General features: G+C 36.0%; 1 protein-coding gene across 1 annotated transcript in view; it reads left to right on the top strand.

Annotated features, from left to right (window-relative positions):
• The window catches only part of LOC114046184 (insulin receptor substrate 2-like), a 35,850-nt gene extending 14,646 nt beyond the window's left edge, over nt 1-21,204 (top strand). Inside the window, exon 2 of the mRNA XM_027866415.1 lies at nt 20,410-21,204. Coding sequence (XP_027722216.1) covers nt 20,410-20,414 — 5 coding nt within the window. The 3' untranslated portion in view covers nt 20,415-21,204. The remainder of the gene's footprint in view (nt 1-20,409) is intronic.
• Nucleotides 21,205-24,445: the final 3,241 nt, after the last annotated feature.

The following is a 24,445-nucleotide window of genomic DNA, read 5'->3' as shown; positions in this document are numbered from 1 at the left end:
AGTTTGTCAAAGTTCATTAGAATATTTTTTCCATCTTCCTATCCTTTATTTTTAATTAATTTTTTTAGCATTCTTTTTAAAGTTTATTTTTAAATTTTGAGTTCTAAATTCTCTCCCTTCTTCATACTCCCACTCACTGAGAAAGCAAGCGGTATACTATAGATTATCCATGTGAAGTCATGCAGGACATATTTCCATATTAGCCATGTTGCAAAAACAAACAAACAATAAAAAGCAAGAAAGTAAATAAAGGGGAAAAAAAAGTATGCTTCAACTGCATTCAAAGTTCCTAAGTTCTCTATCTGGAGGTAGATAGCATTTTTCATGTTGGGTACTTTGGGTCATTGTTTTCACAGTTGATCAGTTGAATATTGTTATTATTGTGTATAGTGTTATTCTGGTTCTGATCACTTCACTTTGCATCAGTTCATATATGTCTTCCCAGTATTTTTCAGGAGCTTGTCATTTCTTACAAAACAGTATTCCATCACAATCCACAACTTGTTTAGCCATTCTCCAATTGAAACACATTCCCTCAATTTCCAATTTTTTCCCACCTCAAGAGTTGCTATAAATATTCTTGTATATATAGATCCTTTTTCCTTTTATTTGATCTCTTTAAGATAAAGACCTAATAGTGATAGTGCAGAGTCAAAGGGTATGCAGTTTTATAACTCTTTGGACATAGTTCCAAACTGTTCTCCAGAATGTTTGGATCAGTTAACAACCTACCAGTAGATGTATTAATGTATCTATTTTTCCATATCCCCTCCAGCATTTATCTTTTTCTTTTTCTTTCATGTTAGCCAATCTGATAGATGCAAGTTTGTACTTTTAGAGTTGTTTTGATTTGCATTTCTGTCATCAATAGTGATTTAGAGCATTTTTTATGTGACTATTGATCACTTAGATTTCTTCTTCTGAAAACTGCCTTTTCATATCCTTTGACCATTTATCAACTGGGGAATGGCTCTTATTTTTATGAATTTATATTCAATTTGAGGATTTTTACGTTTGCAGGTATTGGAAACCTTAGACCCTCAGTAAGGGTGGAACTCTGTTCATATGAACCTGTTACTTAGTCAACAAATATTATTATTAACTCTGATATTTCACACGCCAACTTATTTTTCAGTGTTGATAAGGAAGTCCTGCAAAGTCGTATGAATGTGCATGCATGGAGGCTTCTGATCCCTCAATGATAATAATTATATGCCTAAGTATAGTAATGGGAAATAATAACCTTTTACCTTATAATAACAACGTAAAACCAGCTATGTTGTTCAGTCATTTTTCAGTCATGTCTACCTCTTTGTGATCCCAGTTGGGGTTTTCTTGGCAAAGATACTGGAGTGATTTGCCATTTCCTTCTCCAGCTCATTTTACAAGTGAGGAAACTGAGGCAAACAGAGTTAAGTGACTTGCCCAGGGCTATACATCTAGAAAGTGTCTGAAGTTAGATTTGAACTCAGGAAGATGGTTCCAAGCTCTGCACTCTACCCATTGTACCACCTAGCTGCCCAAAACTATCTATAAGGGATGCCTATAGCACATAGAACACTTTTTTTTCTCTTGTCATCCATTTTTTCAGAATTCATTTCATTTTGTGGAAAATATTAACAAAATCACAACTGAATTAATACTCTGATTCTAATTAGTACTCACTCTACTGTGATGTATAAAACATTGATTTTTCTATTATCTGATGATGCTGATTGTTCTATTCTTTTAGCAGACTTATATGTGTTTATATGTCTATATGGACACATACATGTGCATATAGGCATACATATACATATATACACATAACATCCCTCTTCTCATTCTGAGTTCCATATGGCAGCGCTTCTATGTAGTCACATATTTTCCTAGACAAATAAAACGAGAAGGAATCTCAGAGATGTTAAACCTCTTCTTTTTTAATATGGGGAAACTGAGGCAAAAGAAGGTACATGATTTTTCCAGGTCAGTCTCCACCTCATTCTGCTCTCTTGCCTTGCTATTTTTACTTTAGCACTGCAACTTCTCTTAGCTTCATGCCCCTAGTCCCTTATCCTTGCCTATCCACTAATACCCATGTGGAAGTGGGGTGTGTGTGTGTGTGTATGTTTGTGTGTGTGAACAAGCCCTAGAAATTTTTACCCATACATTGCTTCATTTTTAGCAATCATGAGTTTTTTCTTTCCTGAGGAGGTGATTTTCTTTTCTCTTTTCCATATAACTGTATCAAGGAATACCCATGTGGTGTCAGTACTTTAAAATTCTTATTTAATCCTAAAGCAACTCTTCTAGTGGTTAGATGATTTAGTCTGTTTATTATTAGTCATTTCAATCCTGTTTGACTCCTCCTGCCTCCAGGGCTGGAACTCTATCCACTGCACCACCTAGTTTCCCTAGTTAGATGATGAGGTTGTGTTTTTATGTAGGCACTTGAAAAACATCAGTAATGATGTAGGGGCTTTTTAAAAAGCATTTGTCCCATCCTTTTCACAGACATCTTGAAATATCCAGTAAAGCCTCCTTTCCTTCTTGTGCAAAGAAGGTTATGCTCCCACCATAAGTCCCTATTGCTTATAGTGCTTCCTTCATTGAAAAATCACTGCCACTCAGCCCAGTTCCTTCAACTACTGTGACAGTAGTTGGAGTAGGGAAATCTGATTTGACCGGACAACCCTGAATCATGAACCCATAGGGGAATCAGCTGCAGGTGAGTTTCCTGTCGTTCTTGCCTTTTTCCCTTTCTTTTATAACCCTCTGTCACTATTCTTTACAAAAGTAACGACAGGAACTTCACTTAAAGGCTGCCTTGGTAGGGGGAGTGAGAGATGGGGGAGTGTAGGGAGGGCAGAAAAATATATAGTACCTCATAGAGTATCAAATTTTGGAGTTGAAAAGGACCTTAAGATAATTTACCAGATGAGGAAGCTGAATCATAGTTCTGGCCTAAGACTACACACCTAGACTCTGGTAGAGGCAAAATAAGACTCTTCATCTCCTGTTTCAGAACAACTATACCTGGGCATCAGGAATATAAACAGCACCATAATACACTGCCTGTCAACCTCAACCATTTAGAACTCATCTTTCAACCAAGAAGTCAAGAAGACCTCTGAGTCGAGTTGGAAAATAGTTGTCATAAAGCCCATGCACTTAGGGTGCTCATTTAAAGCTTGGTTATTTACAGATGAGAAACATTAAAGGGGGTTGCTAGGATTTGACACCATTTGGGAACAGTGAAAAGTTGGGAAGGATACAGTTTTGAAAAGCAGGAAAAACTATAAAAGCTTAGCATTCTGGAGCTGTTTAGCATAAGAGCCAAGAGCCCCACATAATTCAACAGCTTTTGAGGGAACTACTGTATTAGGAATGTAGTGCAGTAATTAATTTTTATACTGATGGCTGCCCCTGAAATAGGTAGATTTTGATAAGTGTATACTGTTTGTAAGACAAGGAAATGTGGAACACATTTTTGAAAAAATTTCTTTCAAAAATATCTTCTTTAAGAAGTGTTGGCACTTTTTTAAACATTCATTTTATCATCAGCCACAGGCAAGCCATATGATAAGTGTTGGCACTTTTAAAGGATTAAGCCTTAGGTGTCTGGAGTTCAGATAAATGGAATACTTCATTCTACAAGAATGCCAATTAAAGGAAACATTACTTTAAACACATTCATTTTTACAGTTAAGTTCTAAGAGGACAATTAAGTGAGGTGTGTGGGTACATGTACAGTGTTTTTTAACCATCTGTAAACCTGTTCCTGCATTAATTTAGCATAGTATATCTCTAGATGAAAAAGTAAACTGAGTCTGCTGCAGTTTCACAATTACATTAATGATTTAGAGAGAGAGGAAGAGGGAGGAATTTAGGAACAGCATGATAAATTTTATTTTAAAACTTTATTTTTAGGCTTCCTTTGCATTGTATATGTGTAGCTGATTACTTATCTTAAAACTAAATTTAAAATTGAAGTCTGATTTTCTTGGAGCCTCTTTATCGAAACCATATATCCACCAATTTTATTTTAAAAATTAAAATAAAAGTAGGTAACTTAATTTGTATGTTGTTAAAATGGCCTTATCTCCTGAATATATGTTCTCTAGATTGTTTTTAAAAGACATTTTAAAGACATCCAAATACTCCGTTTGAAAGAAGCTTACCGCTGAGGCATTTTTCAAAGTTCAGAAAGCAGAGATTTTGTTATTAAATTGTGTAAAAGAGAAACACTGAATTGTCTACAAGTTTTCCATTCCTAAAACTTCCATTTAATAGGAGAGTATATTTAAACTTCACTAAAGTAAGTTGACCACTGTCAGCTACTATGTCAAAGGCAGGCTATTCACAGAAAAGTATGGTAGCTTTGGAGAAATCTGTAAAATCCTTTGATGTTGGATGGTCATGGCTTTTCTCATCCCTTCATTCTGTTCATGGTGGCCCTTGTGATATTTCAACACACAGTGAGGTAAATGTCAACTCTTGCATTTCTTTATAAAATATTTTATATACAATTTTAAATCTTGAGAGGCAGCATGAAGTAAGTAGACTATAGAGAGAATTGGCCTTGGAATCAGAAAGACCTGAGTCCAGTTTCTGCCCCTGAAACATACTATCAGGTCTCTTAATCCTGCCAAATTCTTTAACTTCTCAATGCTCTTGAAACTCTTTAAAACGGTAAGTCTCAGAGAAAGTGCTGACTTGTATTGGAAGAGGGAGTTTCCTCACTGGGCACTCTCTTTGCCAATGAAATCACTGTCCTTTAAAAAAATCTTCTTTGCCTTTCAGTAGAATGAAGAGCAGGTAAAAGAACTGGTAGATCCTTTAAAGCAGCCCCATCCAAAGTTCTTCTGTTATTAGCAATTAGTCATTGAATTATGAACTCTGTTTAGTTAATGTATTCTTTCTGTTGTGTTGTATTTGCACTACGGCACTGTCTCCTGGGTTCAATGTCTGGGATTGCCTGAAATGTGAAACTGCCTTAAGTCTTTCAAACAACTAATTACTTGAAGTATATTCATTAATAAGCTGCCTTATATTGCATTATCCTTTAGAGTACATTTCCCACTGTATTTGCTTTCATTTAAAAATTTTTACCTTAAAATCACAAAGTGAAGGTTTTAATCCTTGACTCACTTCATTAATTTGGGAACCAAAATGTTAGTAATGATATCTTGCAGATTCATAAGGGATAAATGGTAGAGAGTTGACTGTTAATTTGGTATAGGCAACCCCTTGGATGACAGAAATTCCTTCCACCAGTGCAGGTCAACATTTCTGTGTAACGTAGAGTCTGAAAGAGTTGTCTGGAACACTGAGTGGTGATGTGATCTACCCAGGGTAACACAACCAATACGTGTCATAGGCCAGATCTTTCCATTTTTATCCACTGTCTTACTGTCTCTCAGTATTTGTAAAGTACTTTAAAATTTGCAAATTGCATTGGCACTCTTTATCTCATTTGATTTTCACAACAATCCTATGTCTTAACTGAACTACCTATCTAATGAGGAACAGCAATGTTCAGTTGACTTGCCAGAGGTCACACACCTCTAAATTTTTAGCAGTAAGGTTTTTAACCTTGGTTTTCTGTCTTGGTCTCTTTATGTTGTACAGCACACTACCTTATAGTTATACTGTCCTGCCTCCTAAATAGATTGAGTCAGTCAGTCTATCATCCCATAGAGAAACAGTGTGGCATCCTAGATAGAAGACTGGAGTTGGAGTCAGGTACACCTAGGGTGAAAATCTTGCCTCTGACCCTCCACAGACATGGACAAGGCTTGGATTTATCATCTATGAAATGGGAATAATAATAACTTTATAGACCTTAAATGAAGTAGTGTCAACCACATACCTAATAAGCCTTAAAACACCATTATAAGGGTTAGCTGGACTATTTATGTCCAGCCTAGAGCCCTCTGAGCTCATATTGGTCTGATCAACCACGATTTGATACACTGTACCTTGACCCCAGTGTAGTGATGTTATTTTCATCCTCTCAGGTGTCAACTGTCATTATCCCATGTCTTCCATAGCCTTTGTACCAGTGGAAAGAAAATGTAGAACTGGTGATGTAAAAAATTGTGGAAACATTAATAAGCTATAATGAAGCATGATGCCTTCCCACCCCTTTGACTTACTGGAGTTGGAGACCATGTAGAGGCAGTGTGATATAGTGGGGGAAAAAAACTGAACTAGTAGTAAGGGGGCCTGAATTCAAATCCTGACTCTGCTATTTACTAGCTCTGTGACTTTCAGCACATCATTTAAATTATCTGGCCTTTATAAAATGAGAGTAATGGACTAGGGGATTTCTAGGATTCCTTCTTGCTCTGAATGCTTTGACCTTTCATGTAATTCAATTAGCTTGATAAACTTTTCACAATTATTTACATTTGAGCATATTTTAAAAAAAACTTGATAAATGCTTTTACCAACTCTCTTTTCTTTTAGGATCCAGGCTCAGTTCTACATGTTGGTTTTCCTAGAATAAGAATATCATCCTCATTAATCATTATTGACATATAAGGAGCCCCTATAAAGATGAGAATCATATTTTACAAATTAAAATGAATGAAAATTAAAACACATGATCTGTCAAAGAATATCCTGATTGCAAAACTATTGCAGTGTATGTAAAAATACATTTCCTCCTTTAAATCTGTACTCTCCTCTGCTATTACAATGTGTGGTTGCTATACCTGTAAAATGTTATCCTTCATTAATCAGAGGTGAGGGAGGAAAAGGACAAAACCCTTCCATTTAATTCTTTGTTGTATCTGCATAATTAAATATTCCTTCTCAGGCATTATTGTTTTTTTTCTTTCAAGTCAGAAATCCCAAATTAAATTTTTTACTGTCACATGGGTTCTAGAAAGCAGCATTATATATCCAGATCCTTTTGACAGCATCTGTTTTCATAAGGTAAATCTTAGAAGATTTCCTTAAAGGGGGTAATGAAAGTAGAAACAGCAGATGAAAGGAAGCAGCTGTTTTTGCATTGTTGGGAATATAAACAAAGGGAGGGTTGTGACAAGCAGTAGTGCTTGTGGTGAACCCTGGTGCCCTTTGCAGCAATTATGAAAAGAGCATAGGACATTCCTGCTCAGTCTCTCTGCAGATAATATGTAAAGCCTGATTTTTAGGGAAAAAAATCATCAACATATTTATAAATCATTTGATTGGTTTACAGTCTTTAATTTGTTGAAACTCGCTTATGTTTTGGTAAAGTTAGCCTTTTTGTTTTTATTACACATTCCGTTTCTTAGTTAATTTTTTGGATCTTTGTGTCATGTCTTACATTTTCATTGCAGAAGTAGGCTTCATTCATTTATGTTTAGTTGAATTAAAAGTTGGAAATACCCTTTAGGAAATAGGAATGAAATACAATGGTGTTTTTAAAGTGATCTACTTGCTGTCTTTTTAAGAGACGTGGGTTCTAGTCTCAGCTCTGCTGCTTACTTTCCAGGTGGCCTTGGGTAACTTGAATTGCAGTTTTCTCATCTGTAAAATAAAGGGGTTGAAACAGATGATCTCTTAAATCGCTTCCAGCCCCAACATTTTGTGATTCTGTCAAGTTGAGAAATTGTCAAGTAATCTTCCATATACTTACAAACATACACACATGTATGTATATGCAGAATCTCTCTCTCTCTCTCTCTCTCTCTGTCAATATAATCCTATGGCATGTAGATATATATATATATAGATATATATATATGGATATATATATATGGATATATATATATACACACACATACATACACATATATATGATTTCATTGGAATAGTGAACTCTTAATGAGGAAACTCCTTTTACAAATGCAGATTGTCACTGTTTTGCAACTTAAAGTCATAGTTGTCTGGAGGCACTGAGAGATTAAAGGATATATTTAAGGTCACACATCATGTCAAAGATAGAACTTGAACCAGATATTTTCCTGACTCTGAGGCCAATTCTCTATCTACTATGTCACATGCTTTTCATTATCCACATATTAAGCCATATAAAATGAGTATCACAAAATTAAGTTAACCAAAAACACCCAAGTGTACTGATTGATATTTATTTGGGGGGATAGCATCTCCCATCTTTGAGTGATTGGGCTGCAGGAAAAATAATAATAAAACATAAAAATAATAATGACAAAAAAGGACAATCTAGGCTGTCTCATTGTCAGAATATCATAGACAAGGTAGGGATTCTCCAGAAAGAACCTTAGAAGTCATCTAGTCCAACCTTTTCTATTATGTATCTATTAATTTAGAGCTTTAAATTTTGATTTTAAATAACTAAGTAAATCAGTTTAAAGACATTATGTTGCATATGTGGAAAATGTTGGCAGTACTGTATTGCTTTGGGGAAAAAAATCTTATAATTGAGAACATATGTATTTGCTTACATCCTTTATCTCCAGTTTCAGTGAGTAGATTCTTTGGATGGTGATTTTGTACTGTAGACATTTTGGGAACTTTTATGTAGATAAGAATTTTACTTGTAATCCTTCTGTCATTTGGGTGTTTAATGAGGGAAGCATCACCAGAAATGCTTATAATCACGTGTCATAAACAGCATCATTGCCTTCCAGTCCAGAAGAGATGAAGCGGATGTGTCTGTCATTGACCTTGAACCTCTCTTTTGCTACTTTCTCTAATTCAGAGAAGCAGTTTGTGTTTCTTAGACTTGCCATTAGGTGTTCTAGAAATTGTATCTGAAGAAGGGTGCAGGCAGATTGTCTTAAGAAGACTTTGTTTCTCTTTTTAAATCAACAATTCATCTGGAGACATTTTGGGAGTTGGGAGCCAGATGTGATGAAATCTTCACCGAAATTTGTTTTCCCCTCATATACAACGCCTTTAAAATGTCAGTGGGTTAGAAGTGATTCTATTCAGATTCCTGATAAACTACCATCTCATTTATCTACAACTTAATCTTTCTTGTGACAGAAAAGAAACAATATGGTACATTGTAAACAGCTCTGGGTTTGGAGTCAGAAGAAATTATTTTGAAACCTGGCTCTGCTGTTTGCCTCCTGGGTGATGTTGGGCAAATTAGTTCACCTCCCTCAGTTTATCTGTCAAATGAATGGAGTTAGATTAGAACTGAATTACATTCTAACTTTTAATTCTAGCATCCTCTGTTCCTGAGATGTGACTGTACAAATCCTTCCTGAAGCCCACATTTAAAAAAAATAGGTATAAATAAATCTGTATGGAGCACAGCATACACACATATATGTGTGTGTATATACATGTGCATATGTATGTATTTGAAAAGAAATGTTATATGTAGAGCTTTGAGGACCTGAGGGTGCTGTAGTGACTCCTGGAGACAGTAGGAATGCCTGAAGTTTGCAATCATATGGACAACCCATATACCCTCTTACCAAATTAAGATGATGGAGACCATTATTTTTCTTTTCCATACGTAACACTCAGGCTTCCTTCTTAAGATGTTCTTCCTTTGAAGGGTTCTCTTGAGGTTCCATTTAATAAATGTTGGATGGTAAGAGCGCACAGAGTATGACTCAGTGAAAGCCTGGATTCACCGCCTTCATCATGGTTGTGGGTCCTGTATTTGTCCCCGGCATGAAGGGCCTAGCTCTCTGGTCCCTCTTATGTAAATTAACTGTATAATGATAATTTGTTACTTGGTGTTTGGTCTTTTTCAGTAGTGAAATCTAAATAATGGGTGATTTGAATGTAAATCATTTTTCTTGGCCTGCAGGACTTACATGTAGATCTACCAATTGGTGCATATTTTTATCAGCTAGAGAAACCCAAATTGCTATTGCTGCATGGCCTCGACTAGACTCGTATCTAGTTAGTTTATGATGTATTGTCCTTGCTCAGTACATGTGAAATTAGAAAGGATTTTGGCATTCTCTAGCTACGCAGCTGCCTATCCTATTGGCTGCACTCTCTTTCAGTGCGTTTGCCTGCCATTCACAATGCATTGAAAAAGCAGCTCTGTCATGCTCTGAGCCCTTTGCAATATTTTGAAGAACTTTAAGCTTTTCAGAGGCCTATAGCTAGTTCTTGGAAAAACAACTCCAATCTTATTTGGTTTCTAAACAATTTAAGCAAATATATTTGTTTTACTTGAAAGGTTATTTTTTCATTGGTTTTAAGTATTAAAGTGTTAAATATTTTAAATAATATTAAGTATTTTCAGTTCTTTGCTGGGTGAAGTATCCTTATAAAGTGATTTTTATAGCAACTGGCAGTGTTGTTTTTCACAAATATAATTTGGGATGAGGAAAAGCAGTAAAGGCATATTGTTGTATTGTATTAAGAGAACATGACTTCATTAGCAGGAACAACATGAGACAGGAGTGATAGGAGGGATTACTTTATTTTATTTTTTCCTGAAAACATATTTGTTTTAAAAAGTTTTTTTGATGTTGTTTTAAAAATTGATGACACAGTTATGGAAGAACTTTAAAAATAATCTGTTCTAACCCCTTCATTTTACAGATGAAGTCATTGAGGCCCAGAGAGATGAAGGGATTTGACCAATCTCCCACAAGGAGAAGTTACAGAGCTAAGATTAAAACCTAGATCCTCTACTTCCAAATTTAGTACTTTTTCTGCAATACTATACACAAATGAGGCAGAATCCATCTTTCCTCTGTCCAAGAAAGATTTGGTGTACACACACACACACACACACACACTCTTTCTCAAGATGGATCACTTGGCAGTTTATATTTACATTCTTTCACTACCTTTGAGAAAGCAAAACTTTGTTTCCTCATTTGTTGTGCAGGACTGATGAATACAAGTTTACTTGTATACTATCTAGATAAAAGGATGCTAGATGTACGAAGGCCACCTAGTAGTAACCTAATTTATTTAGCACAACTTGTATACTATGTGAGAAAAGCAAAATGGAATGTCCATAAGACAGAGGTGGATTCATCCAAATGTTTCTTGGCTTCATAAATTATTTTATGACTGGCTTCCTCGTTTTCCGTTGGCTCTGTAATAGGATAGCGTGGTTTTTAGGGGATAGTATTGCATTTGTAAAGTAAGCAAGCTTGCTGGTGATTTTCAAAGGGAGTATCAGTTGGTCTCCAGGTGTAACACACAGATGGAAATTTATTGTGTTATTGTGACAAAACTGCCCTCCTTTTTTCCTCACTCTTTTCTTTAACAAAATAAAAGTTGCTATGTATTTTCCTTGGAGCCACACCATCATAGGTAAACTGTAAAAAGGGATCTTTCCCTGCTGTGTTTACAGCTAGCTGGGATGAATAGCCGTGTTGGCCATTTTTCTTGTGTGTGTGTGTGTGTGTGTGTGTGTGTGTGTGTGTGTTATGTTTTTGAATTCCTTTGAGTAAGTAACAGTATTCTATTGGAAAGGAAAAATGTGGAAGGAATATGAGAAATCATCATCTGAGAGGGCCTTCTGAAGGGATAGTTCTGTTATGAAATTTTTAATTATGTCAACATCAAAAGTATTTATTAAGGTCCAGGGGATCCCTTACAGAGAGGCTACCTGCAATATGGTGGAGTGAAAGCAGTGACTTGCTTGAGCTCTCCCCTAAACCCCTCCAAATACCTGTAAAAAAATGGCTCTAAACAGAGAGGCTGCCTGGCATAGTACACAGAGGTTCAGCCCTAGGTTCAGGAAGGTCTGGATTCAAATTTTGCCTTTTGTCATATAGCTGCTGTTTAACCATGGATAAGTCACTTATCTTGTGAGTACTTCAGGCAATTTTAAAAGACCTTAAATTATTGCCAAATTGTATCAGTGAAGTTTGTGCTTTGGGATTTCTCCCATACTGATTAAATCACTTGTCTAGACCAAAGTAAAATGATTCCTTACATTTAAGTTCTAGGTATCTAAGCAAAAATTTCAGAAAGGTGCTTTTTATCCTCTTTTTCATTTGTTAAAGAAACATACCTAAAGTAACCATTACTTTGTGACATATTGAAACGATGACCAGATTCAGTCAGGAAGGTCTGCTTGAAGTCTTTGGTCTGCCACTAATTAGATGTATGATCTTTTAATCTCACTGGACCTCAGTTTACCTATCTGTAAAGTTAGGGAGTTCAACTAAATTATTTCCTACACTCTTTACTTTCTGGGATTCTGTAAAGATAAGGCCTCTCTTTTGTGGACTCCACTGAAATCCGGGGTATGGTTGGGTAGTATCTTTATGTCAAGTAATTATTTTACTTGTCCTTTTATACTAGATGGTGGTGCAATAATTTTTATATTAGAGGCTGTACACTAACCACTGTTTTGTGTACAGATGTGGCTGAAAAGACTTAAGGGTTCCACAGTGGGCTGAGATAAGTTGATGCCTGTTTTTTGATTTGTGACCAAAAAGCAAAAAAAAAAAGGCAAAGATAAAGCAAAGTGTTTAATTATTGAACATACAGTGTGCTTGGCCTCATGCTAGAACTCAGTATTGGATTTAGCACAGGTTGTCTTGGACTAAATTGTGAACACAAAGATATATTTTGAACTATGTGTTTACTAACAGTGAGTAGAATGAGTTGGTAGGGACTGGGTTTTGAATGGTTTACATAGTTTTTAGTTGGTGGAAAAACAGGAGTTGGAGAAGGGAAGCTAGTCTTTTTTGTTTTGTTTTGTTCTTAGCAATAAGGTCTTTATAAAAACTAAATTGTCTCATCCTTGTGGAGTGGCATTAACATCAAGTTACAACTTGATTAGAAGTGAATACTTTAATAACAAAGGATCAGAAAGGAATGATGGTTCAAATTGTAAGTGGGAGTAATGAGCTAATGTAAAAGAAGTTATGAATTCATCTCATGAAAGATTAAGAGATATCCAGAATTGTTTTCTTCAGCCTGAGAAGCTTTACTTTCCTATAAATTTACTTTAACAAACAAAAAAATTAAAAAAAAAAACTTTCCCCTGCATTTATTCCCTTACATAACTCAAGAAATGCCAACTTGCCATTCTGGATATATTCTTGAAATGTCTTGCTTTGATTTTAATAAAGGAATGCATAGCAGTCAGGTTTATTTTCCCAAGAATTTTTGTTGTTACTAAAAGCTATACTTTCCTTTTGTAATACTATATTTTAATTCAGGAATAAAATTCTGTCCTGGAAGTTTGGTAGTAGTGTCAACTGTAATGACTTTAAGATGGTCATTTTATCTGTCTGGACCTCAGTTTCCTCATCTATTCAGTGAGGGGAGCAGACCTAGATAGTAATTTGTTTGGATTTATTAGAAAATAATTTCATTAATCCATGATGCTAATTATTAAAAAAAAGTCAAATTTCCATTTCAAAATGTGATTTGCTTTTGTAATTCAATATTAAGAATGGTCTTAACTCTTAAGTTGAAAATGTTAAAATACATTTTCCCTCACCCCATAAATTGTCAGCAGCTTTTTGTGCCTTTGCTTCTTCTACAGACATTTCCCCTACCCCGTTCTTCCATATTGCTTTCTATTGAGAGAAAAAGAACAGTTCAGAGATCTCCCTTTTGAGGTATCTGTTCTGTGTTTTCGTGTAAGTTTCTGTAACATGAGGACAAGAGAAAGCAAGGATAGTGTTGAAGCCAAAAGTCCGCCACAGTTATGAATGTTCATTAAAGCCTAACCAAAAGGATACAGTTTAGAACTTATTCAATTTTATTTTTAATCCTCTACCTTTACCTAAACTTTGGATTTTCTTTACTTAATTCTTAGATTGTACTTTAAGTCCCATTCATATCAGTTAATTCTTTAACCAGTTCTTAAAGAATCCTAGAAATTATGCATAACTTTACATTTTTAAAATGTAAGTTGAAAATTATGTTATCTAGATGAAGTGACATATAGAATAACCATCTCATATTTGGTGGAATTTTGAAAAGTAGGGACAAAGCAACTTTTCTTATTCTTTCTTTTGTGTATACACCCTCTAAAGGAACATAGCCAGTACATATAATTCAGTAACCACAGCATTTTCCCAAAATTATGTACCTCCTAATAATTAGGTTCTCCCTTGCAGTTATACTTAGTGTAATTCAAGTGCCATTCAGCTTAGAAAATATACAAAGTAGAATGAGCATAAAATTAATGCCTTACCCCCCAAAAGGGATAGTTTCTTGACTCTTTTTATTATTAAGTAGGAAATAAAATCACTTTTAAGCAACAAAGGAACTAACATAAATAATCTTGCTAGAATAATCTTAGTAATAGCAAAGATAATTTTTAAAAAAAAAACTTGAAAATAAAGGATTAGTTCTGTGAAGGGACATTGTTCGCCAAAGTGGTGGTGGTATGGTTGTTGTTGTTTTATTTGGTTTTAGTTTTATTAGACTGGCTCTCTCTCTTTGATTCAGGCTTGTAAGTACAGTGGATGCTCATGGTCCAGTCCCACTACTGATAGTCACAAGAGCTTTTACTTGCTTCATTTCCATCATGGGATGGCTTTGCCTCTCCTTAGGCATTTTAGTTGCTGCCTGCTCCCAGTAGCTCGCCGTATTGGTGCTAGACCTAGGGAAACCCAATCAGCTTAGCCTACTGAATGAAACTTTATGGCTCCCAAGCTCAAGGAATTCACTATTCCTAGCCACCACAGTAGCAAGCATTATAGCCATCCACACCAGCCCATTTTATCATTTTAAACCAAAGCATTAGTGTATTTATGTCCCCCAATTCCACTGTATGCAGGAATACTTCATTGTTCTTGCTTTCCTCCTTCGGTCTTTCTGGGAATGAGGAAGTGACATTGTGGAGTGAGAGCTTGTCAGTGGCAGTAACTCAGTAACAACAACCAGAAGCACACCATCGTCATTTTGCTTTCTCACGTTTAAATGCTGTGTTGCTGAAATGCAGAGGATGGTTGCCTGTCTGCCATGTGTTAATCATTTAAGCGGCATGTTTCCTGTGAAGTTTCTACCTCCCATTTTTCTTTGTTGAGTCAGTCCTCTATCATTGCTGATCTCAATTCAAGGTCTCCCTTGCATGTAGATTCTTAGAAGCATAGCATATTGGAGATGAAAGGAACTTTGGAAATCCTCTCTTCCAGCCTTATATTACAGATCGTGAAGCCAACGCCACAAATGGGAAGTGACTTGCTTGAGCTGACTCACACAGATAAAAAATGTGCAATTAAAGAAATGAGCTTCTGTCAATAACATTTCCAAAATAAATAGTTGAAAATGAATTCCTAAAATTGGCACAGCTTTTAAACTTGCATTATCACAGACCCTCCAAAGATTTGCTCCAGCCTCTAAGTTCAATATTATCTCATGCTCGGGGCAGCTAGGGATAGATCTCTAGGTGGTACAGTGGATGGAGCACCAGCCCTGGAGTCAGGAGGACCTGAGTTCAAATCCGGCCCCAGGCACGTAACAGTCACTAGCTGTGTGACTGTAGGCAAGTCACTTAACCCCACTTGCCTCACCAAAATACACACACACACACACACACACACACACACACACACACACACACACATATATATAATCTCATGCTACTCCCCATCATGCATTCTGTGTTCATCCAGGATGGATTGTAGATCCTTTCTAGCTCTTGTCCAGTATCAGTGCCTTTGTTCACTGATCCTCTATGTCTTTAGTGGACTTACCTTGCTCCATCTCTATTTGTTGAAGTTTCCCTCTTTTTTCAAGACACAGTGCAGTTTCTGCCTCCATAGAAATTTTGTTGTTCTTCCCTTACCCTGAAGTAAAAATAATCCCTCCTTCAAATTTGTTATAGCACTTGGCTGAGATCTTTCCATTTTACTTTTCTCACACCCCATACCAAACTTGTGTGTATGCCCTTTCTCTCTTTATATTGCAAGCTTAAGAATAAGAGCTACTGTATTTTTTCTTTGTTTCCTAGTGCCTAGCTTTATGCCTTGGAATAGTTGCAGCTTAATAAGTATTTGTTGAATTGAAGTGAGCTCAGAGATTTCAATTGATCATACATTTATTTATTAGAGCATCTTCCATATGGACAATACTGTATTTGGGGGTAGAGAATGCAAAGGTAAATGAAATAGCCCCTTAACCCAAAATGCTTACAGTCTCAATTATGACAAGTTAAAGAATAATAAATGAGAATAGAGAAAATACATAGGAGGGATATAGATCATTTATGAGAGACATAAGGAATTAAGAGATTATTTCCAGCTGACGGGATCGGGCAAGCTTGTGAAAAGAGGTAACACCTAAATTTGGCCTTAATCAAGGAAGGATTTCAAATCAAGCAACAAAGATCCAGGAAGGAAGGGCTTCTTTCCAGGCACAGGGAAAAGGATAACCAAAAGCATTAAAGAGATTTGGAAGGAGGGACATATTGAAGTATCTCTGGGGTTTAATAAATAAGCTTCCATACTTCCTAAATCCTCATGTTAGATTTCAGGAAACGAAGAGTCATCTTTATCAGAATTGAAATCTATCTTCAGCCATTCAATTTCTACCCTTCATCTCTCTCTGTTAACAAGTATTGTTTCTGATGGCAAACTCTGTTGATGTTTCGTGAGTATCAGTAAGCATTCTCAAGCTGGCTACTTCTATCAGTAGTGCCATCGTAGAGAGGGTTTGCTAACGCTTGTTTTGGTATCAAGCCAGTAATAAGCCAGTTTGGTTTGAAGAAGGCACGGCACACTGATTGGTAGAAACATGGATTTCTAAAGAACATGAGATCTAATAGATTTGATCTCTATCTCTGAAGCAACAGTAGAGTTGGTTGTTTTTTCTCACTTTTATTTTTTATTTGTCAGGAAACAAAAGTCACATTTCCACTTTGGAGTCTGCTTTACTAGATAAACAAAGTTTTCAAATGTCTTTCTAACTTTTTCAGTTGTATCTGACCTTTCATGACCCCATTTGTGGTTTTCTTGGCAGAGATACTAGAGTGGTTTGACATTTCTTTTTCCAGGTCATTTTACAGATGAGGAAAGTGAGGCAGAGAGCATTGAATGACTTGTCCAGGGTCACACAGTTAGTAAGTGTCTGGGGCCAGATTTGAATGCAGGTCTAGAGCTGACTCCAGACCTAATACTCTATCTATGGAGCCACCTAGCTATCTTTCTAAAATATCTGCTAACTTGTCTCTTTTATCTCTAGTTTCTCACCCCTTCATTCTTTCCTACACACATTGCTCAATTAATCTTCCTTTAATGCTGTTTTTACCATGCTGCTCACCTGCACAAAAATCTTCAGTGGCTCCCATTTGCCAACAGGATAAATTCCAACCTCCTTAATCAAGGTCCTTCATAATCTGTTATTAGCCTGCTCCCTTTCTTTTTCTCCACATCGTGTCATTCATGTTTGAAACTCCTTTTTCCTGAAACTTAGAGTCTAAGAGAGTTGCCTAGGTCACTATGAGGTTGTGACTTGTCAAGGTGATTTCAAGGTTGACTCTGTCTACTATGCCAGTGTGCCTCTGAGCTGTCTCTAAGATGACCAAAATCAAAACTTTTTAAAAAGTCCACAAAAGAACACGTCAAAAAGAAATAACTAGTTTCTCTGATAAAATACCTGCTAACATGGTCAGATACTAGCCTTCTATTAGTCCTATTTCCCATTGAGCAGCTGGTGGCACAGCAGATAGATTGCTGGGCCAGGAGTCAGGAAGACCCATTTTCCTGAGTTCAAATTTAACCTCAGACACTCACTAGCTGTGTAACCCTGAGCAAGTCACTGAACCCTCTTTGTCTCAGTTTCTTTATCTGTAAAAGGGCTAAAGAAGGAAATGGCAAACCACTCCAGTGTCTTCGCCAAGAAAATCCCAAACAGGGTTGCAAAGAATTGGACACAAATGAAAAAGACTGGCCAACAATAAACCTACCTTCCGTTATTCTCATTCACCAGCTTTCTGTTGGAGAACAGTTATTCCTCCTACTGTCCCTAGAAAGTACCTGCTTTATTGTTTTCTGTGTCTGTTCCTTTCTTCATACTGCTCCCCTAACTTGGAACTGTCTTTATCTTCTTGCCTATCCCAATCCTGTCTATTCTCTAAGACCCTTCTCCAATCCCAGATACCCTCTGTAAAACCTTCCTCTGACCACCTCCAGCTGAAGTCATCTGTCTGTCCTCTAGACTGCAATAGCAATTTTTGTCAGTACAATTTGGGTCATTAATCATGACCTGCCTTGTGACATTCTTCCATTGTTGTCTTGAACTGCTGTTTAAATCTTTTATTATCGTTTCACTTTTGAGGCACTTATATAGGGTCTCTAAGTCGACTCATTAGCCCCATTTCTCTTCTCTTCTGAAACCTTCATTAATTCTTCTTTCTGCTCTTTGTTTTTTCCCCCCACCAAGGACATATAATGTGTATTTCTTGTCTTCCCTACTCTTTGAAATTAAGGAGTTTTTAATCTACTGATTACTACTGGGAAATAAAAGAGTTTAACATAACAAAAGCAAAGGTTACAAAAATTACTAGGATGTTTAAAGCTAACCCTGCTTTTATCCAGGCTTTTAGGAAGAGGTAGGCCCTAGTTTGTCTTAGCCAGAGGTGTCAAAGGTGGCCCACAACACTCCTGAGTACAGCTGAACCAAATTAAAATGTAATTGGGAAATATTTAACAAAGTAAATATAAATAAAATAAAATATTGATAATGTTACATTTCAAAACAAAGTAAAATGTGGCCCTCAGGGATTCTTTTATGTACAGATTAGTGCCTTGGAAAAGGTTCCCAGCTTGTTGAACTGCTTTTCCTGTTTGGAATTAATGAACTCAGGTTGACTTTCCCTGAAGTTCTGGTTACCAATTTCTTTTCTAGCCTAATCTTGGACTTTATTGGCCTAGTTGAAGTAGCAGGTTGGTCCTTCATTAAGGGCATGAATTTGTCTCTATCAACCACTTCTACCAACTTCATAATGTTTTCATATGAAGAACTACTTCTCAGACTCCCCACCCTTCAGAAGAATAAGTTTTCTAAGATTAGGTTGATGGTAGGAAAAAAAAATACTTTGAACATTAAGTGATTAATCACTGACAGTTCCTTCCTCACTCTCCAAACAAAGGCAACAGAATCAAGGCTCTATACTTTCTGATTAGATGATAAGCTCCTTGAGGCCAGAAACCTTATTTACATGTCTTTCTACTTCATTTCCTGGCACAAGTTAAACTTTTAATTTGGTTTCAGTAGAAAAAGGCAGTGAGAACATTAGCGTGAGCCCAAGGGGTAATGCAACTTGACATCCTGGAGGTAGACATAAAACTGTGAAATCAAATTCTCTGTGATCTTGCCTTCCCTACCTCAACCCTGAGCTCCACACTCTTCTAGCCTCCTTGGAATGGAAATTTGGGGTTAGTTCTTTCCTGGGCTATCTTATCAGGATGGAGACACTTACAGGACTGTGATAACCTTATAACCTATACATAGTCCATTAGGAATTTGGCATGGCCTGAGTGTGTCCCAGGAAGCTTCTTAAGTTTTATTTTTAAATAAACAGGACCCATGGTATCCATTTTTGTGATCCAGAGAAGGCATTTCATGAGAATTTTTAAACAATTAAAATGTGACATTAAAGAGCATCAGGAAGGTATAATACACATGTAAAAATATGAGTTGGAAGCTTAAGTTATGTGTCCAATTCATTGTAAAAAAGTTAGAGGAGGGTATAAAGCCAAAATTTTATTAAGGCCTGGGGAGAAAAAAAGACATGCAAAACCATTAAAGAACTAAGATAAAGCAAGTGTGGAAAGGGAGGAAACTTAGTGAAAAGAAATTGAATCTTAATTGTCTGGATATCTCCATCTCCACCTAGGAAAGAACAAGAAATAAAGTGTAGTATTTGGAATTTACAGAGATAGACAAAATATGCAAATGATGGTTAATGTCATTGGTGTGTATTACTGATTCTTTTTTTTATCAAAGTTTTTTTTTTTTTTCCTAGTGGTCTTTAGGAATGGAGGCAGTATAGTATTTAGGGCAAAGAGAACTGAGCTTGGAGTCAGAAGAACTAGTTTCCAGTCCTGGCTTTAGTATTTTCTTAACTCTATGGCCACTGACAAGTCACTCCATCCCTTTTCATCACAGTTACCGATAGAGCAGAGATAATAAATTCTTGTGCCTATCTCACCAAGGTTCTTGGAAGAAGCCAATGAGGCAACATACCAAAGCACGTTGCAGACTTGACATATCAGTGGTTTTTTTCCCCATTGAATTTGCTTTTATAAAATTTAACACATTTTGTAAAATTTTATAAATTAATTTTTATGAAATTGTATAGTCATTTGTAAAATTTGCCCTGTAAATATGTTGATAATTACATGAAACTGAATTCCATAGAACCTAATGACAATATAAGAAAATATTCGACTGTGAGCTCATTGAGATCAAGCACAATGTCAGGCATATAGTAGGCACTTGATAAATGCTTTTTGACATGCCTTTCTGTGGAGCCATTAAAAATCTGCCTTCTTTTTTCATGGGGTGATCATTACTCACTTTTATTTATTTATTTTTTCTTTTCAGAGTGAAAAATCTGGCTAGATCACCATGACCTCATATACCGGAGTATAACATTAACAACACAAACTGCTCAGCATTTGTCATTTCTTAATCTGAAGCTGCTTATGGTTTACTTTTCTTTTTTGATCTGGGCAGTTACTTCACTTTTGAGATGATAATGGACTACATTAAGACAAGGAATCATCAAAGAAAGGAAAATGACCTGCCTCATTTGTTTCCTGTTTTTGGCATCTATCATCATGCTACTGCTTGAGAAAGTTAATTGAAGAAGCTATTCTATAGAAATCTCGACCTTTTTAGCAGGCTACCTGAAGTGGTGGCCAATGCCTTCGTTTTCTTCTCCCCTTCCTCCTCATTTCTTTTCTCTCCCCTCCCCATCCTTATAAAGACAAACTGTATTTATCCCTTAGCATGCTAGGAGATTCTGTTAACACCCACTAAAGCAGTAAAATCTGGTATTTACTGGTATACTCTCAAAACTACCACAGTCCTACCTCAGTTCAAAGTAAAGCCGGATTTGTATTGTTGGGGTACGGCAGGACCTCCTTTCTATCTCTATGCTGAATGTTTCTGAAGAATGGTCATCAGCCTTATTGAACTTATTCAAGTATGTAGCAGCTTGCTGGATCTCAGTTCACTAGCTGTAGGGTTTATTTAGAGACAGAGAGCCTGATATGGAAATGAACAGTCTCAATAAATGAAAACTTTATGTTGGACTTTGAAGATGGATGCAGAATAGTTATAATGTGTAACTAAAGCAACCTAAGTTAAAAATCATAAAACTCTATAGGGGTTGAAGTAGGGGTGGGATGGGGTGGGAAGGGATTTGGGGAGGGGATGAGTATCTCTTTTTACCTTTGACAGACTTGTTTAATCCTCTCTATGTAGATGTTTATGTAGGTACTTCGAATTGCAAAAGCCTTTTATCCTATTTACAAGCTCAAACTTCTCTGCTACCCCTAATATTGAGCTTGCATTTCTTATAACCAAAAATCCACATAGGCATGCTAGCAATGCAAGGGTGGTCATGGGTGTTTGGCAGATAAAAAATGTTATCTCTAATATAATGCTATCATGCCAGCCAATATGGCTGCTTTGTACAAAAAGAAAAATGAGGCATTCCAGCCACAGACGTTAAGGGAAAAAGGAGAAAAAATTGCAGTACTTGTCAGTTGTCTAAAAGTCTTGACAAGACTACCCATGTTTTATGTTTTCAGTGTTCTGAAAATACCAGTATTGTGGCAAATATCCCAGACGTCACATAGAACTGCTGACCCAGACCAGCAGAATCTTAGTCGTCTTGCTGCTCCTTTGAGAAATTGGATTGGAGAATTCACATGCTTTTTTTCTCCATGGGTACAATCCCATTGTCTGCCTTCTGATAGTCATGTATGTATTACACTAATTCAGTGTAGATGTGAAACGTTTGAAAAGTTTCATGCTATGGGAAAAAAATAAATATATATTATTACATCACTGTAAAAGAATGCATTAATCAAATGAGGTTTATTTGAGGAAGACCAAAAAATTAAATGTCTTACAAATCCAGTTAACGGCAATGCAAAAAGTCTTCCTCCTTCCATGCTGAACTTTTAGAACAGAGGATTGTATTACAAGACAAAGATGAATGTAAAGTAATCCCCCTGAACATTTTTAAGGTTTTAATTTTCTGGGATTTCACAATGCAGCACTGCATAGGCCATACAATACTAGTTTGAAGGTCAATTTCCGTGTATAATATGCTTTATTAAAAGGGTATAAAATGTTCTAAAATTTTTATTTAGTTTCGGAAATAAGATGATGGGTGATATTTGCTATATAATTCCCCAACTAAAATAGCACTGAATGTGGAACCTGCTGAATACAATAGTGTATTGACTTATATTTTGAAGTAGTCCTCTGTACTTACAGTAAAGTCATGCCACTATAGGAAATGGTTCATATTCACACTGCAACTTTAAAAACAAACAAACAAAACAAAAAAACAAAAAAACAAAAAAAAAGTTGACAATGTACTAAATTTTCCTCTATCCTGTACATTTCACAAAAGGCATATGCAATATTTACATTTTAATTTAGTTTACAGAATGGAACCAAAATGTATAAATGTTATGTTTGCTAAAACTTCACAATGTATATTGGGTCTTTGTACATTTTGCCTGACTTACCTTAAATTTAAACTATTTTTTGCTATATAAACTTTAACAGTTATTAAACAGTGTTTTCTTTTTGGGTACGTATTGTTTCTGGATATCAAGATGTTAAATATATTTCTTGCTATTGTGATATGACAAGAGACTTAACTTATCTTGCTCTGTCTTCCAATGTACACGCTGTATATAAGGATAAATGTGATGCTGCTGGAGACAAGAATTAATGGAACTAGAATAGTGCATTGTATTTAGTCTGTATTGATCATGGATGCTCTCCTTAATAGCCATATGCAATAAAATAAAATGCATTATTTATGAAATGAAGTCTTTGAGGACCTGCTTTCTGTAGGGTTTCTGAGTTGTGACATAAAACCACTTTACTCTTGCTCTTTTTAGGTAAATGAATAAATATTAACATTCTGAAAATATTGCATGCTTTTCCTATTTTAATTCTAATGAGAAATTTCAAAAATATTCTTTTCTTAGATGTTTTCTTCAAAATTGTCACAATATTAAATTTGTAAGAAATAAAAAGTGACCCCCCCAATAAATTAGGAAAACCAGTTCCAAAAATATATATGTAACTTCAGAAAAAAAACAAAACAAAACATCAAATAACAATTCCTTTTGACTTGTCAAAGCCAAATGGAAATACTAATGAAAATCTTGCTGCCCTGTTAAATAGAAATATTTAGCAATGATTTATGGAAAACAAAGGCCTTTAGATTTTTATTCTTGTCCCATTTTCACTTTAACTAAAATCATGTGATCCAGGCATCTGCAAATCATGAAACCATTGTGGCTGCCACAGGTTTGTAAAAGGTACAATAAAATAAGACAGAGAAAAAAATCCTTGAAAATGTAAAAGAACATTTTTTTTAAGATTACTGGGGACTGGTCACATGTATATTAAGGCATCTGGGAAATTGGCTAATAGCATTTGTGGGTCACTCAGACATTGTCTGCATACTCATTGATTATGGTAACTGCCTCATGATTGATAATTGTCGGTCAAACTGATCAACTAATCCAATCTACATTGATTGATTTGACCTCAAGCCACTGTCAGAATGGTTCCTGAAACCATTCTGTGAAGAAAGATAATCTTGGCTTGTCATTTTTAAGAACTCATAGAGGACAGGGAAGGGTCATGTAGAATGCATTCACCTTTAAGAAAGGACAAAAAGAACAACTAGATAGAGAATGAAGGAGTTTATCCAGATACTGGTTAAGATAGTGGAACTATTCATTTAAAAGTCAATTTGCAAATCCTTAGAAGATCTCAGAGTGCTAGATAGTAACTCACATGGATCAGGAAAGAACCAATTCAGTCAGGTTATCTATTATATCAGTTTTAATAAGACTTTGATTCTGACCCAGGTGATGGGCTCATCAATCAACTAGGGAGACTGGTCTGGATTGGGCCACTACCTTTAGGAAGAGGGTGATTGCACCAGGAGTATAATAACTCAGAGTCAACTTGAGAGAGACCAAGCTAGTGGTCCCCAGAAGAGTCATTCTTAGTTCTCATATTATTTAATATCTTTAGCATTGATGTGGGTGATGGGCTAGGCAGGATACTCATTGATTCCATGAAAAAAACATGAGTTGAACAGGCTTGCTTACAGTATTGTAGTGGAAAAAAACAAAACAAAAAAAAAACACCCTAGGACTAGGAGTTCTAGTTCAGAGCTGGATTCTGGTGCCAGTTCTGCCAGTAAACTACATACCTAGCTGTGTGGTCTTAGTTAAGTCCTTTAGAATGTAAGCTCCTTGAGGGCAAGAACTGTTTTGTTTTTTGTCTTTGTATGCCCAAATCCTAGCACAGTGTCTTGTACCTAGTAGCCACTAAATAAATGTTTGTTGAATTGATGTCACTCACTGCT

Source organism: Vombatus ursinus, unplaced genomic scaffold (genome assembly GCF_900497805.2).
Source record: "Vombatus ursinus unplaced genomic scaffold, bare-nosed wombat genome assembly UNPS02014781.1, whole genome shotgun sequence".
In the NCBI taxonomy this organism is placed as follows: Eukaryota; Metazoa; Chordata; class Mammalia; order Diprotodontia; family Vombatidae; genus Vombatus; species Vombatus ursinus.
This window is presented reverse-complemented; position numbering and strand designations above follow the sequence as displayed.